Source organism: Acartia tonsa, chromosome 7 (assembly GCF_053477335.1).
Source record: "Acartia tonsa isolate MP-2025a chromosome 7, ASM5347733v1, whole genome shotgun sequence".
Taxonomy (NCBI): domain Eukaryota; kingdom Metazoa; phylum Arthropoda; class Copepoda; order Calanoida; family Acartiidae; genus Acartia; species Acartia tonsa.
Genome location: NC_137266.1, coordinates 52,115,221 through 52,138,126, shown reverse-complemented (window position 1 = coordinate 52,138,126; position 22,906 = coordinate 52,115,221). Strand labels below are relative to the sequence as shown.

The 22,906-nt window shown below is 31.7% G+C and overlaps 1 protein-coding gene across 4 annotated transcripts in view; it reads right to left on the bottom strand.

Annotated features, from left to right (window-relative positions):
• LOC145323968 (uncharacterized) overlaps positions 1 to 22,906 on the bottom strand; it is a 34,252-nt gene that overhangs the window by 1,446 nt on the left and 9,900 nt on the right. Inside the window, exons 2-18 of one of the 4 annotated variants that reach the window (XM_080166592.1) lie at positions 12,725 to 12,803; positions 11,688 to 11,760; positions 11,085 to 11,168; positions 10,625 to 10,646; positions 9,827 to 9,920; positions 9,450 to 9,513; positions 8,894 to 8,971; positions 8,431 to 8,552; positions 7,974 to 8,115; positions 7,136 to 7,231; positions 6,679 to 6,804; positions 5,850 to 5,906; positions 5,143 to 5,235; positions 4,545 to 4,750; positions 1,727 to 1,892; positions 1,009 to 1,140; positions 83 to 517 (exon numbers count right to left, since the gene is read on the bottom strand). In XM_080166592.1, coding sequence (XP_080022718.1) covers positions 83 to 517; positions 1,009 to 1,140; positions 1,727 to 1,892; positions 4,545 to 4,750; positions 5,143 to 5,235; positions 5,850 to 5,906; positions 6,679 to 6,804; positions 7,136 to 7,231; positions 7,974 to 8,115; positions 8,431 to 8,552; positions 8,894 to 8,971; positions 9,450 to 9,513; positions 9,827 to 9,920; positions 10,625 to 10,646; positions 11,085 to 11,168; positions 11,688 to 11,760; positions 12,725 to 12,753 — 2,019 coding nt within the window. In that variant the 5' untranslated portion in view covers positions 12,754 to 12,803. Of the gene's footprint in view, positions 1 to 82; positions 518 to 1,008; positions 1,141 to 1,726; positions 1,893 to 4,544; positions 4,751 to 5,142; positions 5,236 to 5,849; positions 5,907 to 6,678; positions 6,805 to 7,135; positions 7,232 to 7,973; positions 8,116 to 8,430; positions 8,553 to 8,893; positions 8,972 to 9,449; positions 9,514 to 9,826; positions 9,943 to 10,360; positions 10,383 to 10,448; positions 10,471 to 10,624; positions 10,647 to 11,084; positions 11,169 to 11,687; positions 11,761 to 12,724; positions 12,804 to 22,906 lie in introns of all 4 variants that reach the window. The other 3 variants (XM_080166590.1, XM_080166591.1, XM_080166589.1) reach the window with 3 other exon arrangements.

Genomic DNA, 22,906 nt, shown 5'->3' with positions numbered 1-22,906 from the left:
ATGATTTTTCATTATGGCTAAAAACTGGTTATAATCCAGCGGGTATTAATCGGTGGCCAAGCCATACTGGAATAATATTTACCTTTTTCTTTGGAGAGGTAGCCTTTCTAGTCAACCTGGGGGTGGGGGACGGGGTCTTGGGGGGTGATTGAGAGGCGGCAGCAGGCCTCCTGATAATCTCCACCCCCTCACTCTCCATCAAATTTGAGCTCCACTCAGCAAAGTATTGTTCACACGTGTAGTCCAGCTGTTTCATGGCCAGTGGACCCCTATGGATTTTCGGGGATTTATTTTCCTGGGCTCTTTGCATGTTTTGTGACTCGCGGATTTTCTGGGCTCTTTGCACTTTTGGCTCCTCCAGGTTGTGGATCCAGTCCTGGAAGAACTGTTCTTGGATGTAACCGAACTTGATGACATTTGGGAGTTGGATGGAGGTGGATGCAGGCTCCAGGTCTGCCAGGTTTACCATCCAGTCACTGAAGATTTCTTCCTGGGTGTAATCTCTTTTGGGTGCTACCTGAAAATTATTTTAAAATTAAATCTTTTTTCATTCTTTATCTTATTATATAGTAATGTTTTTTGTCTGAAGCTTAAGATCTTGATAACTACTGAACTGATTGGGTTCTGGATTGTAGGTAAGCATAGCATAGGTCCTGTGATGGTTTTTTGCTATTTAATTTTAGGCCATGGGATGGTTTTAAGCTATTTTCTACTAAAGATTAAAGAAACACATTGCTGGTTTTTTTCCCTAACACTTATAATTGACAAAGTATAGACAGTTTTTGCTCAGATATAAAAATGAAAAATTTAATATTATAACTGATGTTAGCCCGAAGGATGAAGGCCCAGACTAACAAAACTGGTGATAATCTTATGGTTTTAGTTTTAATATTCGTGGAAACTTGTCTGTAATTCGATGCGATACATAATTTTTCAGTATTGCTGAGAACCAGTTCTAATCCAGCGGATATAAATCATTTTGGAAGCCACACTTGGAAATGATTATACCTGTTGCTGTTTTTTCATAGGTTTCATGTTGAGAGCTCTTTCCTTCTTCAGGAGAATTTCTTTGGTAAATGTTCTGCTGGGTTTCATTATCTTTCTTCCAGTTAACTTCATTGGGGGTAGCAATATCTTACCCTAAAAAAAGATGTTTATAGTGCCTATAAAAAAATGACGTCATACAATTCAAATGACCAATAATAGGCCGTTAAACAGACTAAATTACCAATGGCAGGTCATAATACATTTTAATTGACTAATGGTAGGCAAGTTTAGCGTAATTTTTTATAGGGACTTTAAAAAGCTTCTAAAATTTAGTTCTCATCTATGGTTGGCTTAACTACTTTGGGGAGTTTTACTGACTTTTATTTGTTGGTTCATTAACTAGAGAGTCCCAACGTTTTAATCACTAATTGTAATCTACAGAAGAAGTAATTTTGTGTATCATCATTGCGTATGTACATAAATTTATCGGCCATTGTCTAATCCCTTTAGATCCTTTCTATACTTTTTTTTACTGATGTACATCCCCATTGATGATACACAAAATTACCCGTTCTGTCGATCAAAATTAGTAGTTGAGCCGTTGGAACACTTAACTTAATCAAAAATACCATAGTCCCCGAAGTTGTTAAGTCAACGAAGAAGAAAACTCTTATTATAAAACCTTGTTTGACTAGTGTAATTTACAGCCCAATGTCACCTCCCTCTGGTTTTTACTTACCCTAGGAAGGTTAGGAAGGGCGGAAATGGTGGGTCTACCACAATCCAGGTTTCCATTCATAGTCATAACTCCGGGCAGACTGCCGGAATTAAGGCCAGGAATACAGGTTGTGGTCGCCAGGATGTCAATATCTTCTGGTCTGGACGCAGGCACGTGGAAGTTGTGCCTGAAATAATATCTCAGTTTACTAAAAGTTACCAAGAAGGTAGTCCCCAAAGTTGTTTATTAGGCTAACAACTTTAGGCAATTTATTGAATTCTTATTGGTTGGTTCATAAAATAAAGGTACTAAGAAAGAGAGGGAATGTCTGATTGAGCCAATAGGAGAATCGCATCGGTACATACATTTAATTTCATTGGTTGAAATTTTGTACACATCTTGTTACGAATGCATGTTTTTTTTCATTTCATACATATATAAAAGTCAGCTGTAAACAGTATATTTTCTTTGTAGAAAGCTTTGCGGAATCAGAATTAATTGCCCAAAAATTTCGTTTAAATTTGAAAGCTTAGTAACGAGGTGGATTCTTAAAAAAAATTAGGCTGGCTACTCGCTGGTGAGGCAAAATTATTTTTGTGAAAAATCCTCCAAATCGAATAAAAACATTTACAAAAATTAAATAAAATCTTAAAAGGGTTATTAACATATGATTTTGTTTAATTTTTGTAGATTTTAATGTGCTTTTGGATGATTTTTCACAAAAATAATTTTGCCTCACTATCGAGTAGCGAGTCTATAATTTCTTAAGAATCCACATCAGCTTGAGTCGAAAGTAAACAATACTTTTGTCTGCTAGAAATGTTCCTTCTTAGATTTTACGAAAAAAGGGTTCAGAATATGCTTCTATTCTTCTATTTCTATTGTTCATAATGTTGAGTCTCCGAACGTTTTAACACTAATTGTAATCTACTGAGGGGTAATTTTGGGTATCATCATTGGGGCTGAAAAGTTATACACATTCTTATTGTCTCTAATGAGTTTATAAATTTCTATCTATAATCCTGTTTGATTTCTTGTATTGCTGTCTACCTTTTGTGTCTATCTGTATTCTGTCTCTCTGATTGTATGTATTTACTAGAGTTGGCTCGATATAACTATCTCCCTATTGGCTAGTTTTCTATATGCATATCTATTTCTCAATAAATCTATTTTCCTCACCCGGCATTACTATCTAAAAGAAAGTAAATATTTAATAATTTAAATGATTTTTAAAAGATTTTTTTAAATTATATTTTTTTCTTTACATTACCATCACCAAAGGGTTAATGATGATGATTACAATTTTAGTTTAATATTTGAACACACAAAATGTCGCCACAATCGAATTCTATTAAAACATAGTTTTCTTAAATTTATCATATTATAAATTTAAATTTTCTTTTTTATGATTAGAAATTAAATACATCAATATAAGGTAAATAGCAACATGAAATGAAAAAAATGAATTTATTTTTAATAAAGTAAAATAATGGGTCTTATCGTTCTGGGCAATGAGAGTTTATTATGGATTATTGGAGCACTATGAGTTTTAATCATATATTCCTTGGAAAACTTGAGCTCGTTTATAGACATTTATTTCCTATATAGATCTGACATGGATCTTGAAGCAATTAATCAGGCCGTTTTGTACATGTTAAAAATTGGAAGATTTCATTAAATAAAAGTAATCGCAAATATACTTAGTAAATAATTTATCTATCTAATTATTATCAATTTATATATCATTTGTGTCTTTATAAAACTCATTTTTTCTTTCTTTTTACCTATTTATGCATCCATCTTTCTATCTATCTATGCATCCATCTGTCTATATATCTATGCATCCATCTGTCTATATATCTATGCATCCATCTGTCTATATATCTATGCATCCATATGTCTATATAATATATATATATGCATCCGTCTGTCTACTAATCTATCCATCCATCTGTCTATTTATCAATGCATCCATCTGTCTATCTATCTAAGTATCCATCTGTTTATCTATCTATGCATCTCTCTAACTATCTATGCATTCATATGTCTATCTATCTTTGCATCCATCTGTCTATATATCTATGCATCCATCTATCTATCTATCTATGCATCCATTTGCCTTTCTATCTATGCATCCATCTGTCTATCTATCTATGCATCCATCTGCCAATCTTTCCATGCAACCATATGTCTAACTACATATCTATGCATCCATCCTTCTATATATCTATGTATCCATCTGTTTATCTATCTATGTATCCATCTGTTTATCTATCTATGCATCTCTCTAACTATCTATGCATTCATATGTCTATCTATCTTTGCATCCATATGTCTATCTATCTATGCAACCATCTGTCTATCTATCTATGCATCCATCTATCTATCTATCTATGCATCCATCTATCTATCTATCTATGCATCCATCTATCTATCTATCTATGCATCCATCTGTCTATCTATCTATGCATCCATCTAGCTATCTATCTATGCATCCATCTGTCTATCTATCTATGCAATCATCTGTCTATCTATCTATGCATCCATCTGTCTATCTATCTATGCATCCATCTGCCAATCTTTCTATGCAACCATATGTCTAACTACATATCTATGCATCCATCCTTCTATATATCTATGTATCCATCTGTTTATCTATCTATGTATCCATCTGTTTATCTATCTATGCATCTCTCTAACTATCTATGCATTCATATGTCTATCTATCTTTGCATCCATCTGGTAATCTATCTATCTATGCATCCATATGTCTATCTATCTATGCAACCATCTGTCTATCTATCTATGCATCCATCTCAATTTCTATCTATCTATCTACCTGAAATTAAAGAAGATATCAGCCCAGTCATTGGGTGTATAATCCTTCTTAGCTAAATGCTTGAGATAATAGGTGAAGCTTTGGAAAATATCCTCCACACTTTGCTGTTCAGTTCTCTTCAGGTTGGTCTTCAATGCCTCGGCATAAGTCTTGGGGGCATAGGGCATGGCAATCTCTTGTTTCAACATTTCTTTTCTTTGAGCTCTGCACCAGTGGATAGTTTTATTCTTCTATAATTCATGTTTAGAAAAATCAGGGATCTAAAGGGATAAGACAATTGCCAATAAATTGATATTTCAACCCCATTGATGTTTCACAAAATTACCCCTCTTTAGATTACAATTAGTTATTGAAATGATTGGATCATCAACTTAATGAACAAACCAACTCCTCAAAGTTGTTCAGCCAACAAATAAGAAAAGGTTATTATAAAACTTTGGGGGCTAGTGTAAAAAACAACCCAATGTCGCCTTCCACCCCGTCCAAAACTGCTAGAATTTATAGTATTTAACGGAACCTTTAAGATGTATGCTTTTTCAATATAGTGTAAGCTTTTTGGGGAACTTACACTTGTATCCAACTAAAAATATCCATTCCTATGAGACAATTTTCTCTGTCTAGGTTTTCTCTGTTTCTTCTTCATAAGATTATTCTTCCAGTCAGCAAAAATGTCGGCTGCGTCTTCAGCTGCCTGTAAAAGGATTAAAATGTATTAGCGCAGCAATAAATGTATAGTATAGCTTTATAATCAGACAACTATCTTGATCCCCCTGTTAGGGACCTTTTTCGACTGCTAGCAAATTGCTTTCTGCTCTTTTGTAGTGACTTTTCTGAGTTAATATTCCCGACGCTATTCGTTGATATTTAAAATTAAAAGTCGGAACAGGGTCTTCTTGAAGAAGAAATACAGTTTTTTTTACTCTCATAGCGAAGCAACTCAATAGATAGACCCTTTCTGTTTGTCTTATTGTTTGACTTTAGGACAAAACATAATACAACCTTAAAAATTTTCATTAAATAAAGATTCTTGCAAATAAAAAAATTAAAACAACTCAAACAAATCCGTGATCTAAAGGGATAAGACAATGGCCAATAAATTGTTGTACATTTCCAATAATGATACACAATTCGTGGTTGATACGAGTGGACACTCAACTAGATGAAAAATTCAATCAAATGTTGTTGTTAAGCCAATATAAAACTTTTGGGACTACTGCAATAAACAGTTTCCCCTTCCCTCCTTGCATGCAAACCCTTAAAAACAAATACTAACTTCCTTATTTATTATCGAACTTCAAATTTTACCTTTTCTTCCTTCTTCTTGATGAGGTAGTATCTCTTCTCACCATTAATTTCAATCTCCTATAAAAAAAAATGTTATATTTTTTTTCTATTTTGGGTATAGTCCTTTTCATGACAATGCCTCATAATAGGCGTTTTGTCGTATTTTCACAGTAAATTTTGATAGGTTATTTTAGGTTAGGTAAGGTTTAGTTGGGTTAGGTAATTGCCCCGCAGTGGCTAGAAATAGGGGAAAAGCTACTGAGAAAATACGACGAAACGCCTCTTAAGAGGCGTTGATACGAAAGGGACTATATCCAATATTTTAAATTATGATGACACAATTAAGAAATATTTAGGTGTTCTTAACTAATTATTATGACACAATTAATTGTAATTAATCCTATAATATAAAGTAGTAAGTTTTTTTTTTATCTGAAGCTTAAGATTTCAATAACAACTCTTCTACTTTTTTCTACTTTAGGTTAGCTCCACAAAGTATTTGTAATGGTTTTGGGCTTTTTTTATTTTCAAATGTAAGTCTAAGGATGATTTTAAGCTCTTTTCGAGCCATTTTGAATACAGAGCCTTTAGATTCTGTAAGTGCTTATTCCATCATACAACGAAAACAAAATAGTTTTTCTATAGTTAAAATATCCTCCCTAAAGATAAATAAATCTTCTAAAATTTATATTAAAAAATCTATCAGCAAAATATTACAAGGAGGGAGGGGATATTAGGCTGTTTATTACACTAGTCCCTAAAGTTTTTTTATTAACGTTTTCTTATCCGTTGGCTTGTACATCAATATATCGTCCTTTGTCTTATCCCTTTAGATCCCTGACAATAATACCTTCATGACATATTTCTTCCTCTCTCTTCTTTCCATCATTCTCTGGGTAGAGGAGCTTCCCCTGCGTCCTTTCAACAGATTCTTCTTCAGCTTTCTCTCTGTTTCTGTAGGCTTCGCTTCCTTCATCTAAATTATAAATAACATTAAATTATGAGAGTTATATTATCCTTAAAATAAAATAATAGGATCTCTATGTGTCTGTGTATCTGATCTGATATGGTTGTCCTTTACATTGCATTGTAGCCTCTAGTAGTTCTGGGAAAATTTTTAACTACTTTTGGGGGAGGTACAACAATACAAAATTTTTCTTTTCTTTTCCTTTTAAAACTAAAATAAAAATTAGGTTGATGTATTCTAACCTCCCCCATCCCTCAAGTGCCCCTAGAGGCATATGTAATTGTCATTGTTTAAATTACAATAATTTCTTTGAAACCACAGAAATTATCCCAAAACCAACCTTTTGCATCTCATTCCAGCCATCCTGAAGTTTCTTAGTAGTTCTGTAATCCATGGTGAAGTCCTTCAAGATGTCAAGAACTTCTCTATCATTCTCCTTAATAGATACATACATGAGAATCGAATTATAAACAGCTTTCCGAGGATATAAAGATCTACAATTTTAAGATTAAAACCAGTTTTGTTAGCCCCGAGATGCCGGTTTTGATGTTATGATTGTACATTTTTATATCCTCGGAAAGCTGTTTATGGTACAATGTTATACATAATTTTTCAGTATGGCTGATAACAGGAACGAATATTAATCGGTATTGAAGTGAAACTGAAAAACAGTATTCCTACAAATGTATTGTTAAATAGCCAGCAAGGCATAGACAGAAAGATGGATGTACCTCCTGCGAGGAAGGGGACATTTATTACACTATTTCCCAAAGTTAATAAGGTTTTCTTATTCGTTCGCTTTGGGGACTTTAAATGAACGTTGATTAGTACATGCATTAAGTTGAGTGTCAAAAATTTTAATCCACTAATTGTAATATACAGAAGGGGTAATTTTGTGTATCATCATTGGGAATTAAGTCAATTTATAGGTCATTATCTTATCCCTTTAGATCTTTGACACTCAATTGAATGAACCAACCAATCAAAAACCAATAAAAGTAAACAAGGTTGTTAGACCAACAAATAGGAAAACGCTATTATAAGACTTTGGGGACTCGTGTAATAAACTGTCCAATGTCCCCTCCCTCCTTGGTTAGATAGCCAGCAAGGCTTGAATAGAAAGATGGATGAACATTTAATAAAAAGATAGACATGAAGATAGAAAGACAGTAAAGTACCTGATACTTGATGGCCTTCTTGATTGGGTACTCAATGGCCATATTGCACATGGTACAAACAGGTTTCCACCAGGGGAAGGCAGCACAGCTTCTTGACTTCTCTATGCCGCCAATATTGTAAATGGGGATCTTGTTGGACATTCTGAAGAAAAGGAAATATTAAATATAACTGGAGATGCTCTTTATAGTGCCTATAAGAAGCATTTTATAGTGTATATAAAAAATCCTGGAAGGAAGGGGCATTGGGTTTTTTATTATACTAGCCCCCAAAGTTTTAAAATAACGTTTTCATATTTGTTGACTCAACATTTTTGAGGACTATTTTTAAATTTGATTAGTTCATTATGTTAAGTGTCCTAACATTTTCAACCACTAATTGTAATATAAAGATGTACTTCAATTAATTGGCCATTGTCCTCTCCCTTTAGATGCATTTATGAATAAAAACTGAACTTACTTCTCGCCATAAGCACTGTAGAGGTTCTCCATGTCCTTGAACAAGGCCTTCAGGTCGATACCTTTCTCCAGAACCTTGGTGCCCTTGGTCACGGGAGCTACTGGAGCAGACAGATACTTTCCCTAGAAAGTTTTATACAAATTATTTTAAATATTTATAATTGTTATTATTATAACTTTCAAGAATTGAAGCTTCCCTCTTGTTCATCTAAACAATATTTTCAAAATCAGATATTTCATATCCATATAAATAATAAGGAAACAGGATCTTTGTCTGCCTGTGCTCTAATGATCTCGCTAACCACAGAACCGATTTGGTTCTCCTTTACAGAGAAGCTTTTCATAGGTCCTGTAAAGGTTTATAACTATTTTAGAGGAGGCAACCACCACCCCCAAAGATAAATTTGTTTAAGAGGCGTTGCCGCTAGTTTTTAATATACCGTTAAAATAACTTTAATAGATACCTTGAAACCAAGGTTATTAATTTCTCCAAGTTTATCATGGTTCAGCTTGTTCAACCTTTTCTGGGTAACTTTGATAACCTGAAATATTAAATTTTATTTTTTTCATTTTTAAACACATTTTCTATATAAGATATATATATATATATATATATATATATATATATATATATATATATATATTATATAAGATATTAATAAACCTGTCTTTGAATTTTTTTCTCTTTAATTACATTTAAACATTATCTTGTTTTCTAAAAATTCTTGTACAATAAATGTCTTCTTCCTCAAATCTTTCCCAGATTTTTTCAAATACCACTAAGACTATAATGTTTACCCTGGATCTAAAGAGATAAGACAATGGTCTATAAATTGATGTACATACCCAATGGTTATACACAAAATTATTCCTTCTGTAGACTACAATTAGCGATTGAAACGTTTAGACACTAAGTTGGTAAACTAACAAATTAATAAGCAAACATTATTATACACTTTGTGTACTAGTGTAATAAACAGCCCAATGTCCCCTCCCTCTCTGTATATATTTACTCTATACCTGTTTCATCTCTCTTTTCCAGTGGGTGTAGATTTCCTCCTTCACGGGGTTGATAATGTCATCTCTAAAAGATATCATTACATTTTCATCAAAGAATCAATCCTATTATATAAAGTGGTAAGCTTTTTTTTGTCTGAAGCTTAAGATATCAGTAACTACTAAATCTTATCTATTGGGAAATCTTCTTGTAGGTCTCAGGTCGGTTTTGGGATATTTTCTTTTGAGATGTAGTTTTAGGCTATTTTTATGTCGTCCTCTTAATCCTTAAAAAACGGAGTCACTAGATGATAGATGCACAGTAGCTAGTATAAATAAAAATTTTAAAAATTGAAAAACTATTTCTAATTAAAAAGCTTCCACTGTTAGTTTTAAGTTACCTCTTATTGGTTCCTTCACCAGGAATAAACTTGACCGCCAGTTTCTTATCTCTGCTATTCTTCTTAAGTTTCTTCAGAGCATCAGATACAACTACCTCAAGATTAGACTTCCAATCCTTAATATATTATATATATATTCTCTCTGTTCATATTTAGTTTCTTCAGAGCATCAGATACAACTATCTCTAGATTACTCTTCCAATCCTTAATATATTATATATATATTCTCTCTGTTCATATTTAGTTTCTTCAGAGCATCAGATACAACTATCTCTAGATTACTCTTCCAATCCTTAATATATTATATATATATTCTCTCTGTTCATATTTAGTTTCTTCAGAGCATCAGATACAACTACCTCAAGATTAGACTTCCAATCCTTAATATATTATATATATACTATCTCTGTTCTTATTTAGTTTCTTCAGAGCATCAGATACAACTACCTCAAGATTAGACTTCCAATCCTTAATATATTATATATATATTCTCTCTGTTCTTATTTAGTTTCTTCAGAGCATCAGATACAACTATCTCTAGATTACTCTTCCAATCCTTAATATATTATATATATACTATCTCTGTTCTTATTTAGTTTCTTCAGAGCATCAGATACAACTATCTCTAGATTACTCTTCCAATCCTTAATATATCATATATATATTCTCTCTGTTCATATTTAGTTTCTTCAGAGCATCAGATACAACTATCTCTAGATTACTCTTCTAATCCTTAATATATTATATATATATTCTCTCTGTTCATATTTAGTTTCTTCAGAGCATCAGATACAACTATCTCTAGATTTGACTTCAAATCCTTAATTTTAAAATTATTTATTTTTATTTGTATACCTTTTGTTAATTTATTTTGTCTTATTTTATGTCATATATTCATGTAGAAATAATATTTTCCCTTATCGCTTTAAAACCAACAAGTATCCGGTGGATTAGAACCGGTTGGTTAGACGAAGTTTTTTTAAAGTGCCTATAAAAAAATATGTCATACTGGCCTACCACATTCAATTAAAATGTATACTGGCGCGGCCTGCCACAGGAAATTTAGTCTGTGTTTTAACCAATCGTTGATATTTTGTATTGTATGACGTAATTTTTTTTAAAGGCACAATAAGACTCATTAATCACAAATAGCTACAAATGACATTTAAAAAAAAAAAAAAAATAGTTAAAAGCTGGCCAGTTCTAATAACGGCTTCAGATGACAATTATTTGTTTATACAATTTATGTTGACTATACCTGGATAAGTTCATCAAAGTTGTTGAAAATTTCTTCAGTTGAAAGTTCATCGCTCTCCTCTTGCTCACACTCACTATCAGAGCTCTAGATAGATAGAAGATAGACATATAGATAGATAGATAGATGATTGGATAGATAGAAAGACATTTTTCCAAAGTTGAAAGTTCATTAATCTCATTTTCCTCACACTCAGATCTCTAGATAGATAGATTGATAGATAAATATGTAGATAATAAGTTAGATAGATAAAAAGACGAGAAGTATTTCTGAATTCATTATGTAACAAAGAATCTTTAATATTATGTTTGTTACGTAGTCAATATCCAGGCTTTTTATTAGGTTTTGCAATTTAGATTCTCATATCAATAAATTATTATAAGTTCGTTCTATTCTGTCAAAAAATTTAATTTTATTAGAACTTTGAATGTTGACTTTAAAGGTTTGAATTATTTTTAAAACCTATTTTGTATTTACCATAATGTATTTTTCGTAGGCTTAAAAGCTAGGTTGGTTCATTAAGTAACAATGTCAAAACTTTTTCACCATTTTTTTTATCTACAATATATAAGGGGTAATTTTGTTTATCAAAGCTGTGGGTTTTACCTCCTCATCCAAATTTCCTTGGTTAGGCCATTCCCACTCCTCCCCCTCCTTGATTTCAGTCAATGTAGCTCGCCTGAAAAGAAAATATGTTTTTCTAAAGAATTTGCAGGGAGGGAGGAGACATTAGGCTGATTATTACACTAGTCTTAAAAGTTTTATAATAACGATTTCTTATTCGTTGGCTTAACAACTTTGCGAACTTTAATTAGATTTTAATTGTACTGTTTTTTTTTAAGTTGAGTGTCAAAACGTTTCAACCACTGACTTTAATCTACAGAAGCGGTAATTTTGTGATCATCATTGGAGTTTTACATCAATTTATTGTCCATTGTCTTATCCTTTTAGTTCCCTGGTTGTGGTATATTTTGTTTATTTCTTGTTTTATAATTAGATTATTTGTGTTTATGAAACAATCAAAATTAAATCTTATTATAAATTAATCCTAGTATGGCTTTATTGTCATGTAATAAAAAATGTTTTAAATTTCAATATGAATGGATTATAAAATTAAAATTCTTTTATTTTTTTAAAACTTCAATGGTACTTATTAAATGCAAGTACTATTGGGAGGGTGGTGATACCCTCTCCCAAGATAGTTATAAACCTTCCAAGGATCTATAAGAATTAACCATGTAAAGGAGAAACATATCGGTTCAGCGGTTAGCGAGATCCCTCGGTACAAACAAACAGACATCCTTTTACTTTATCATAAGGATTATGTATTTGTTCTTTGTTATGTTTACTCTTTGTTCTAAGTTTTATTTGTTTGTCTGTACCAAAGGATCTCACGAACCGCTGAACAGATATGGTTCCCCCTTACAGGATAGCTTCTCATAGGTCTTGGAAAGGTTTATAGCTATTTTGGGAAAGGGTACCACCTTCCTCCCAAAAGAAACGACAGTAAAAAAAAAATAAGTTTCTCATTTTAAATCTCAACTGAAGACTAGGGGTTGGCCTCTAGGGGCGTATCCATTATCAATCTTTATTCCTATTAATTTTCTTGAATAATTCTAAAACAAAGAAAACAATTGTGTTACCTTATTCTTTTCCCTGCGGCTGTATTCATTCTTGTTGAAGCTTTGTTGTCTAGTATTAGACTGAAGTTGTTGTGATGCTGTGCGTCAATTTATAACCTCTGGGGTAAAGGTAAAGCCTGGCCGTTTGCCAGTTATACAACTTGGGTGTTCTGATATAACAGCGAGACAGGTGTCTTTAAATTTAGCAAAAGTAATGAAAATAAAAACAAAAAAAAATACTTTAATAAAAATGAATTGGCCAATCTTTACTGCTTTTGTTAAAATATTTAAACTACAAAATCCTTCTCTCATTTATGAAATAAATCGATCTGCGATCGTCTCTAACCCTACGAGGCTACCCAAAGACTCTCTACCTAATCTAACCTTAAGTAATAAACAAACAAAAAGCTAACAACATTATTTTCAATTTATTTTTAAAAAAAGGATGGGGGGTTATAAGTACTCAACTGTGCACATAGAGTGACCGATACTCGTTTAATTGTCAAACCTTTGTTTGGAAATGGTTATATGGTGTGATATTCAAAGAATATTGCAGATCATTCTAAATACTTTCAGGTACATTTGTGTACCTGGTAAAGCGATAGATAAAAAACCATTTGATTTAATTAACTTTATCTATAAAGTTTAATTTTGGATAATTTGTTCACAATTTTGCTACTAAATAATCATTAAACTAATTTTAATTATTTCTTATAATGTCTTCTCATCAATCATACTATTTAAATCACTAGCCTGACATAGTAGCATTGAAAATGTCTCTAGACATTCAGACATTGCAGTTTTTGTTATCATAAACCAATGTAAGGCATGGTTCAGCTTAAAATAGGCTTGTAGTTACAAATCAGCAGGGAGATGGGTGGGGGAAACTAGTGTAATTTTATAATTAGATATTTTCTTATTCGTTGGCTTAACAACTTTGGGGAATTTTTAAAATTTTTATTGGTTGGTTCATATTAAGTGCCTAAACATTTTAACCACTAAATGTCAACTACAGAAGGGTTTATTATCTGTATAATCATTGTAGATGTACATCAATAAATTTCGGCCATTGTCTTATCTTTTGCCTCATTTAAATAATTTAAAATATTGCCATTATTGCAGAAACACCAAAAATATCGCTGCAGGAAAAAGAAGGGTAGAAACAGGAGGAGGAGATGTTGACACTAAAAGCATAGTTAGCAGGGATATAAAGAGATAAGACAATGGCTAACAAATTGATGTACATCCCCACATGATACACAAAATTACCCCTCCTGTATGTTACAATTAGTGGTGGAAACGATTGGACACTCAACTTAACCAAACAATCAAAATTCAATAAAAGTCCCCAAAGTTGTTAAGCCAAAGAATAAAAAAACTGTATTGTAAAACTTTGGGGACTAGTGTAATAAACAGGCAATTGTCCCCTCCCTCCATGGTAGTTAGGCTCCAGGTAAACAAACATAAACAACAAATATAATAATGTACATTATTAGCGCAGCTAGGACAGGTACAAATCACAGAAAAACGTATATAAGTCATTTATGGCTTAAAATGTAAACTTTGGACTTTCTTTAGGTTTTTAGAAATATCTTCAAAAATTTGTCATTGCCCTTAGCAACAACTTATATTATTTAATGGTACAGTTATCCTTAGCAGAGAGAGAGGGGGAAATGCGCTATTTATTACACTAGTCCCCAAAGTTTTATAAAAATTTTTATTAGTTGGCTTAACAATGTTAGGGATTTTAGTGGAATTTGATTGCTTGATTCATTAAGTTGAGTGTTCAAAAGTTTCAACCACTAATTTTAATATTGAGAAGGAGTAATTTTGTGTATAATCATTGGGTATGTACATAAATTTATCGGCCATTGTATTATCCCTTTAGATTCTAGTATCTTTAGACTTTTAATTACAATGATATTGATAGGCATTTTGCTGATAGATGGTTTTATTTTATATTTAGTGGGTGAGGTTAACACATCCCTAACTTGAAATTCTGAAGGAAATTTCCCTTCGATTAAATTAGTGGTTGAAACGTCTTGACACTCACCTAAATGAACCAACCAATTAAAATACAGTAAAAGTCCCCAAAGTTGTTAATTCAACGAATGAGAAAACGTTATTATAAAACTTTAGGGACTAGTGTAATAAAAATTCAATGTCCCATTCCCTCCTGCTAAAAGTACTATTCTGGACACACAAATACAAAATAAAAAATGTTGATGTCGTAATGATGTCGTAACAATGTCTTTCATGATTATTTTCAAATTTGCATGTTCATAAAAAAATCCTGTAAACTTATATAACCGGAACGGAAGGGGACAATGGGCTGTTTATTACACTAGTCCCTAAATTTTTATTATACTGTTTTCTTATTCGTAGGCTTAATAACATTGAGTTTTTAATGGTTGGTTTCTTTAAAATAAGTGTCCAAATGTTTCAACCACTAATTGTAATCTACAGCAGTAATTTTATGGACATTATTGGGGATGTATAGTAAATTGTACATTCATTTATCGGCAATTGTCTTATCCCTTTAGATCCCTGTATAAAACTCTGCATTTAGTAGCAATATTGGAGAATTTTATGATATTTCATGTAAAAATTTGATATAATTGGAGTCGGTCCGTCCATTCGTACGTCTGTGATGTTTAGCTCTTTTCGTTAATTCAAACATTTTAGAAATTTCGTTTGGTAATAATTATCCTATTTAACTAATTTTGAAATAATGAGCAACAAAGCACAATATTATAAGCTGGGCATCACTATAATCAAATCATAAAAATGAAAGTTTGAGAAAACCCTAAAAGGGCGGAAAAATGGTTTTTTTACTAAACCTCAATTTTCTTATAATAAATTAATGATGGTCCTAGGACAAACGTCGGAGTGGACACTTGACCTTACCTAACCAATTTCGAACCTTATAGGTTTTTAAATGCCTAACCTCTGCGGGGGCTTATTTTTAAAATCATACCTTAACCTAACCTAACCTTTGTAGAAATACTTAATTAACTTTATAAATTAAACACTTCGACGTTTGTCACTCCTGTGTTTGTCCTGGAACCAATATGCCCAAGTTTAAAATGTATTTAATTATATACACTTTGAACTAAACAAAGCATTTGACTCGCTTAGCCAGGAAATGAATGTAGCAATTTTTGCAGGGATCTAAAGGGATAAGACAATGCCCGATAAATTAATGTACATCACCAATAATGGTATATACAATTACCCCTTCTTTAGATTAAAATTATTGGTTGGTACGTTTAGACACCAAACTAAAAGAACTAACCAATCAATATTCAATAAAAGTCCCCAAGGTTATTAAGCTAACTTTTGAAAAATATTATTATAAGACTTTGGGTACTAGTGTAATAAATAACCCGATGTATTTAATTATAGGCACTTTGAACTAAACAAAGCATTTGACTCGATAAGCCAGGAAATGAATGTAGTAATTAATACTTTCAGGGAACTAAAGGGATAAAGCAATGGCCGATATATTGATGTTTAACCCCAATCATGATTGACCCTTTTTTATTACAATTATATGTTGAAACGTTTGGACACTCCACTTAATGAACCAACCAACCAAAGTTGTTAGATCAACGAATAAGAAAACGTTTTTTTTAGAGAGACATAGAGAACTATAAAGTTTCCCCAATTTTCTAAATTCTACCCTTTGTAAATGATAGATATAAGAAAGTATAAGAGGGCTGTAGAACTATTTACCCCTCATTGTTCTCCTGCTTGTCTTATGATTGGAGTAAAACAATAGATTGGGCATGGATTAAAAAACTGTATGTCCCCACTCGTGGACCCTGTTCCGACTTTCAATTGGGTCTTTAAATATCAGCCAATAATGTCAGGAATATTAACATAGCCAAGTCACTATAAGAATGCAGAAATCTGGATCCAGGTAGTTGTTAGGTTTATATATCTATACTTATACATTTAGTGTCTCAAGTGCATTTGAAAACTGCATTAAGATAATGCTTAGAGTAGTCAGGTACAAGGAAGGAGGGGAGATTGGGCTGTTACACAAAGTCCCTCAAGTTTTTTTTATGATCATTAATCTTAATCTTAATCATTGCCGTCTTTTATTGAATTTCATTGGTTAGTTCATTAAGTTAAGTTTCAAAACGACAATAGGGATAATTTTTATAATTGAGGATGTACATTTTACATTATTTTATCGTTCATTGTCTTATCGCTTATGATCCCTGGCATTTGAAAAGTGCAATACGATAATATTTAGAGTGGTCAGGTAGATTTTAAACAAATATTTGCTCAAATAACACGAAGAACAATTATCTTTCATCTATTGTAAACAAATTGCTAATCATTTATAAAAAAAAAAATATTTCACTTAAGAGAAGAAAAGGGATGGTGGTTAGTTTTTAAGAGGTTTGTCTTTTTATGGGACAACTTTTCTAAGGAAGTAGGATGAGCCGATTTCCCAAGAATAAACCTTTGAGCACCTTCACTGTAAAGGAAAACCAAATCGGTACTAAAGTATACATTCTTTGTTTTAAAAATTAAACTTTAAATGTTTAATTTTGCGCAATCAAAGAAAAATTCAAATATTTGGCATAAATAAATATTTATCATCAACAGAGAAAACACTTTTATTATGGACATTTGAATTGGACGGAAGAACATTTAGAAATATAAGCGTCGCATTATAGATTAACAGCAAATGTACCTATATAAAACAAAATTAAAATAGGAAGTTGGGTTGGACTGTAAATACTCTAAAATACTCAATTGCACGTAAACTACCCTCAATCTAAAAAGCTAAATGTTAAACCTAGATTTAAAAGTCACATGAGACAGAAAAAAAACTCTTTTGCAAAGTATGTCAATGCACTTTTGAAATATAATTTGTTTAAATTGTACATTTTTTTGTACACAATAATGCTATTTTAAAAAGCTACTTAAAAGTTGATATCAAGGGAACACTAACCTAACTCAATATAACCTAACCTAACCTAAAGTTATTAACAAAGAAACAAAAGTTTACCATTTTCCTCTTTTATGTGAGTGGGTTGGGGGCGGGGGGGGGGGGTAAAAAAGTTAAATAAATCTACGCTTTCGATTACAAGAACTAATGCTACCCTGATAAATTCATAAAGTTCAGGTCCGAATTGTTGTACTTGCCATGGAAGCTTTTTAAATGTCTGGGAATGTTTTTTTTGCTATTTTTCTGATCTTATAGGGTCGGAGGGTGTTCATTTTTCGATATGCTTATTGTTTTCCAAACCCTTAATTGTTCAAATGTTGACCCGCTTTTTAGACGAATTTCTTATTTAATTTGTTGATATTTTGATAAAAGCATTTTTGTGGGTTATCGTTTCTTTCAAGTTTTTGCATTTAAGAATTCTTTTATTCATAAACTATTATTCAACTTCTAAAACTAGCCTAATAAAGTGAACGACCAAAACAATTAAACTTCCTGCACCCTTTCCCCCCTTTTTATTATGGCTTCAAAAAAAATTTCCCTCCACCAAACAATTTTTTGTTATATTCAAATCTGCAAGAAATTGGGGTAATTAACTTATATATCCCTACCCAAAGGCTAGGTCTAAAACATTTTTGATGCAAGCTTTTCTATAATTATGTTCGGTACGTCTGTGAGTCCAAAACGGTTAGCTCTTTTCGTTAATTTAGATATGTTAGAATTGTCCTATCGTTTTCAACCAGTTAAGTACGATTCAGTAAGCGTAGCAACTCTATAATCATTACGAGAAAGTCTCTACGCCAATTTAAACATCTTGCTTTTCCTTAAATACCATCTTGTATTTATGCAGGTTTGCAACACATATACTTGAAGACTTAACATTTATATTCTACTTTTTAAAATCTTATACTAAACAAATGTTAATATTGGTTTGTCCTAACGTTTCAGAGCTTTGCTTTTATGTATGTTGTCATCCTTGATATTATTAAAAAGCCATTAAAATGTAACTAAGGAATTGACTTAAAACAGTCCATCAAGATGTTTACATTTTTATTGTGTAATAGTATTTGTTGAATTCGTATTTTAAACTAGAATGACAACATCCATAAAAACTAAGCTAAAATAGCTCATATTAGCTAACAGTATTAGCATATAGCAAGGATCTAAAGGGATAAGACAATAGCAGATATTGTAACTCAATGATGATAAACAAAATTACCCCTTCTGTAGATTAAAACTAGTAGTTGAAACGTTTAAACACTCAAACTAATAAATCAACTATTCAAAATTATACAAGTTGTTAAGCCAACGAATAAGAAAACGTTATTATAAAACTTTGGGGACATAAACAGCCCTCTCTCCTTGAGCATATATGTTACACTGTTAGAGTTGCAATGATAAGTTTAAATAAATCAGATAATTCTTTCATGTCAAAAAAGCAGTTAAGCTAAAAAACCAGGGAGGGAGGGGACATTGGACTGTTTGGACAACTGCAAGGACAAAATTTTGATTGGTTGGTTCATTAAGTTAAGAGTCTAAACGTTTTAACCAACAAATTGTAATTTAAAGAAGGGGTGTTTATGTGTATCCTCATTGGGGATGTAAATACATTTTTAGGCCATTGTCTTATCCCTTTAGATCCCTGGTTACCCTGATGTTAAAAAAACTTTGATTTGACAAAGTTACAAATTAGGAACTATCATATTTATATCATCGCATAATAGACAGATTTCTGCGGATATAAAAATGAAAAATTACACGTTTAAAAACAGTTTTGTTAGGCCGAAAGGTCGAAGGCCCGTGCAAACAAAATTTATATTCATTTTATGATTTTCATTTTAATATTTGTGGAAAATTGTCTGTAATACGATACTATTATCATTATGGCTAAGAACACCTGATATTATTCGGTTTAGAAGCCATACTGGAAAACTGTTACCACCAGACCCTAATGATAAAAAGCTATGCTTTTAGAAAGTTACAAATAAGGAAATAACAAATATTTTTCTAAAGTTCTTTCAACAATTCTCCTTTCCTTCTTTGCAGGGAGGAAGGGGACAGTGCGCTGTTTATTACACTAGTCCCCAAAGTTTTATAATAACGTTTTCTTATTCGTTGGCTTAACAACTTTTTTTACTTTTATTGAAGTTTGATTAGTTGTTTTATTAAGTTAAGTGTCTAAATGTGTGAACCACTAATTGTAATCTAGGGGGTAATTTTGTGTAATTGCATTGGGGATGTACATTGATCGGCTATATTAAGTTGAGTGTCAAAACGTTTCAACCACTTATTGACATTTACAGAAAGTGTATTTTGTGCTTCATTTTTGGGGATATACATTAATTTATCCTCTATTTTCTTATCCTTTAAGATCCCTGTCTTCTTTTCCCTTTTTTTTAGCCCTTAAACCTCTCCTCTCCCCAAACTTTCTGTATTGGATAAGTGTTTTGCGTCGTAGTTATAGAAGTGAATGCACGAAAAGTCTGAATTACTTATTAAAAAGCAAAGATTTTCTTTAATTAATGCCAGTCCGTCCTTCCGAAACGGATAGTTTATTTAGCATGCTAGAATTGTCCTATTGATTTCAAATATTGCTTGGTGATTCCAGTGATAGTTCGATTTAGAAACTAGGCAACTCTATACTCGTAACAAGAATGTTCGTATGTCTATTAAAGAAATGTTAATATTTATCCTTTTACTAACATTTTTTCATTATCCTATTTATCTGATTATTGGAATACTGATTCCTATTATAACAAGGTACTACTTAATAAGCGGGGCATCTCTATAATCAAGTCCTAAAAATGTAAGTATGTCCTTAAACAGTATCTTGTACCTAAGCACATTTTGCAAAAAAAATTCTTAAAACTTTTTTTCACTTATACTTTTATATTTTGCTTAACCTGTTCTGACACTATACAAGTGTAAATGTAAGTTTGTCATACTGTTTCAGAGCTTCGCTTCTTTTGGATGTTGTCATCCTTGTTCTTTGTGTGTTCTCACTGCCCCTGTCTCTCCTTCTAAGAAAAGCTTAGTTTTAAAAGTTATATTTAATCACAGAAGTCAGAGAATATAGAGAGTTACAGCCTTCAATAATTCTAAAATAATATTAAGACGTTTTCTCCAATGCCCGAATAAAGGTTTTATCAATTAGTCTACGTGGTTTTAGGATTTTTTTGGCGATGATTTTATTTTATGTCCTGCCTTACAAAACTGAAGCTTAGTCAACCTAAATTTTGCCAGGGGAGGGGGTGGTGGATAAGCGCTTTAGTTTAAAACCATGCTTAGAGAACCAAACAAAAAATGTAATAAAACAAGGATGATAACATCCATAAAAGCGAAGCACTGAAACGGTAGGACAAACGGACATTAACACTTGTATAGTGTCTAAACTGAATAATCAGAATATAAAAGTATAAGAGTTGAAGCAAAATTGTAAGTTCATTTGTTGAAAAACTGCTTGATACAGGATAATGTTTATGGACATACTTACATTTTTAGGACTTGATTATAGAGTTGCTTCGCTTATAATATTGTTCTTTGTTGTCCCAGGAATCAATATACCAAAAATCAGATCAATCGAATAATTAGATCTCATAAAAATTTGTTGTTAAAAAAGTAGAAAAATCAGCATGTTTAACATGGACATACGGACATTATGGTAATGATTATAGAGTTGCTACGCTTTCTAAATTGTACCTAACTACTACAGGAATCATGATGCAAAGTTTGAAATCGATAGGACAATTCTAACATGCCTAAATTAACGAATAAAAGCTATCTATCTCGGACGGACGGACCAACCCTAATTATAGAAAAGCTTCGCTTTTAAAAATAAAAACGCTTATATGTGTTTAAAAACTGACCATCTGAACAGATTGCAAATGTTACCAAGGGAAAATAATAAAAAAATATCTTAGCCGTACGTCATAAGATTTAATAAAATCTAAAATAAAGAATAGAAAAAAAATATTAATAGGTTTATTTGACGATAAAAACTTTTTAAAAATTATCTATTTTCAGTTATAAAATTGCATTTAAAAGTATGCTTATGTAAACATTTTACCTAACTTAACTTGTACATTTTCTATAAATTTCAGAGAGGGAGGGGACATTGGGTTATTATTACACTAGTCCCCAAAGTCTAATAATAACATTTTCTTATTTGCTGGCTTAACAACCTTGGAGACTTTTAATGAACTTATTCATTTGGTAATCAAACATTTCAAACACAAATTGTAACTTACAGAAGGGTTATTTTATGCATCATCATTGGTGATGTAAATTAATTTATCAGCCATTGTCTTATCCCTTTAGATCCCTGATGAATTGGAATCATGCAACATTTATCAAAATTTATTTGTTTTTAGTGATTTCATAACAGTCATATCGTTAGTTTCAAAAACTAATTTACGGCTTCAAAATATTAAAATTGGTGCCAAATATTGCTAAATTCCCTAATTTTCATACTGGGGGTTAAACGTGTGAAAGAAAGGGGTTAAATAGGTATTTGATAAATATTGAAATAGCTATACATTTTCATACGGCCAGGATATCGTTGTAAATCACTAATTATCCCTTTCAAAAACTTAGCTAGACCGTTTAATTTTATTGGGCAATTTGAGTTTTTTAAAAAATAGTGGATTTCTCAAATAAAATAGCCTGTTCATATGATCACGGAACCTTCGCATATTACAAAAAAAAATTTCTAGCAAATTTTTTTTTTTGTTGAAATATACATGAAAAAAATAATGGAATTAAATACATGAAAAAAATTTAAATAGATATAAAATTTGTATAATAGATAAGATTTTTAACACTGAAAGGTTTTTTTACTTAATATTTACTTAATATGCACGTCATTATAAAGTATAAACATTGTTTACTGAAGCAAAATGTTGTCCAGATTAAATAGTGATTGTCAAAGAACCACTTTATCTTGTTTGACTTGTAATTTTACAGTTCGTATTTGTAAAGTAACGGCACTGCAGAAAAAAATTTATCTTCAGTTAAAATTTCCCTCCTTTTTATGAGGTTCTTATGATAATACTCCACCCCCCCCCCCCCCCTCTTTAACAGTTCATCTTAATAAACGGGTCAACATATGGGAGAGGGAGAGGATTAAGAATCAAATGAGAGATAAAAAACAAGTATGACAACTTCCTTAAAAGCAAAATAGTAGTACAAACAAACATTAACACTTGTATTTTGTCTGTTGTTATAACTGAATAATCAGAATA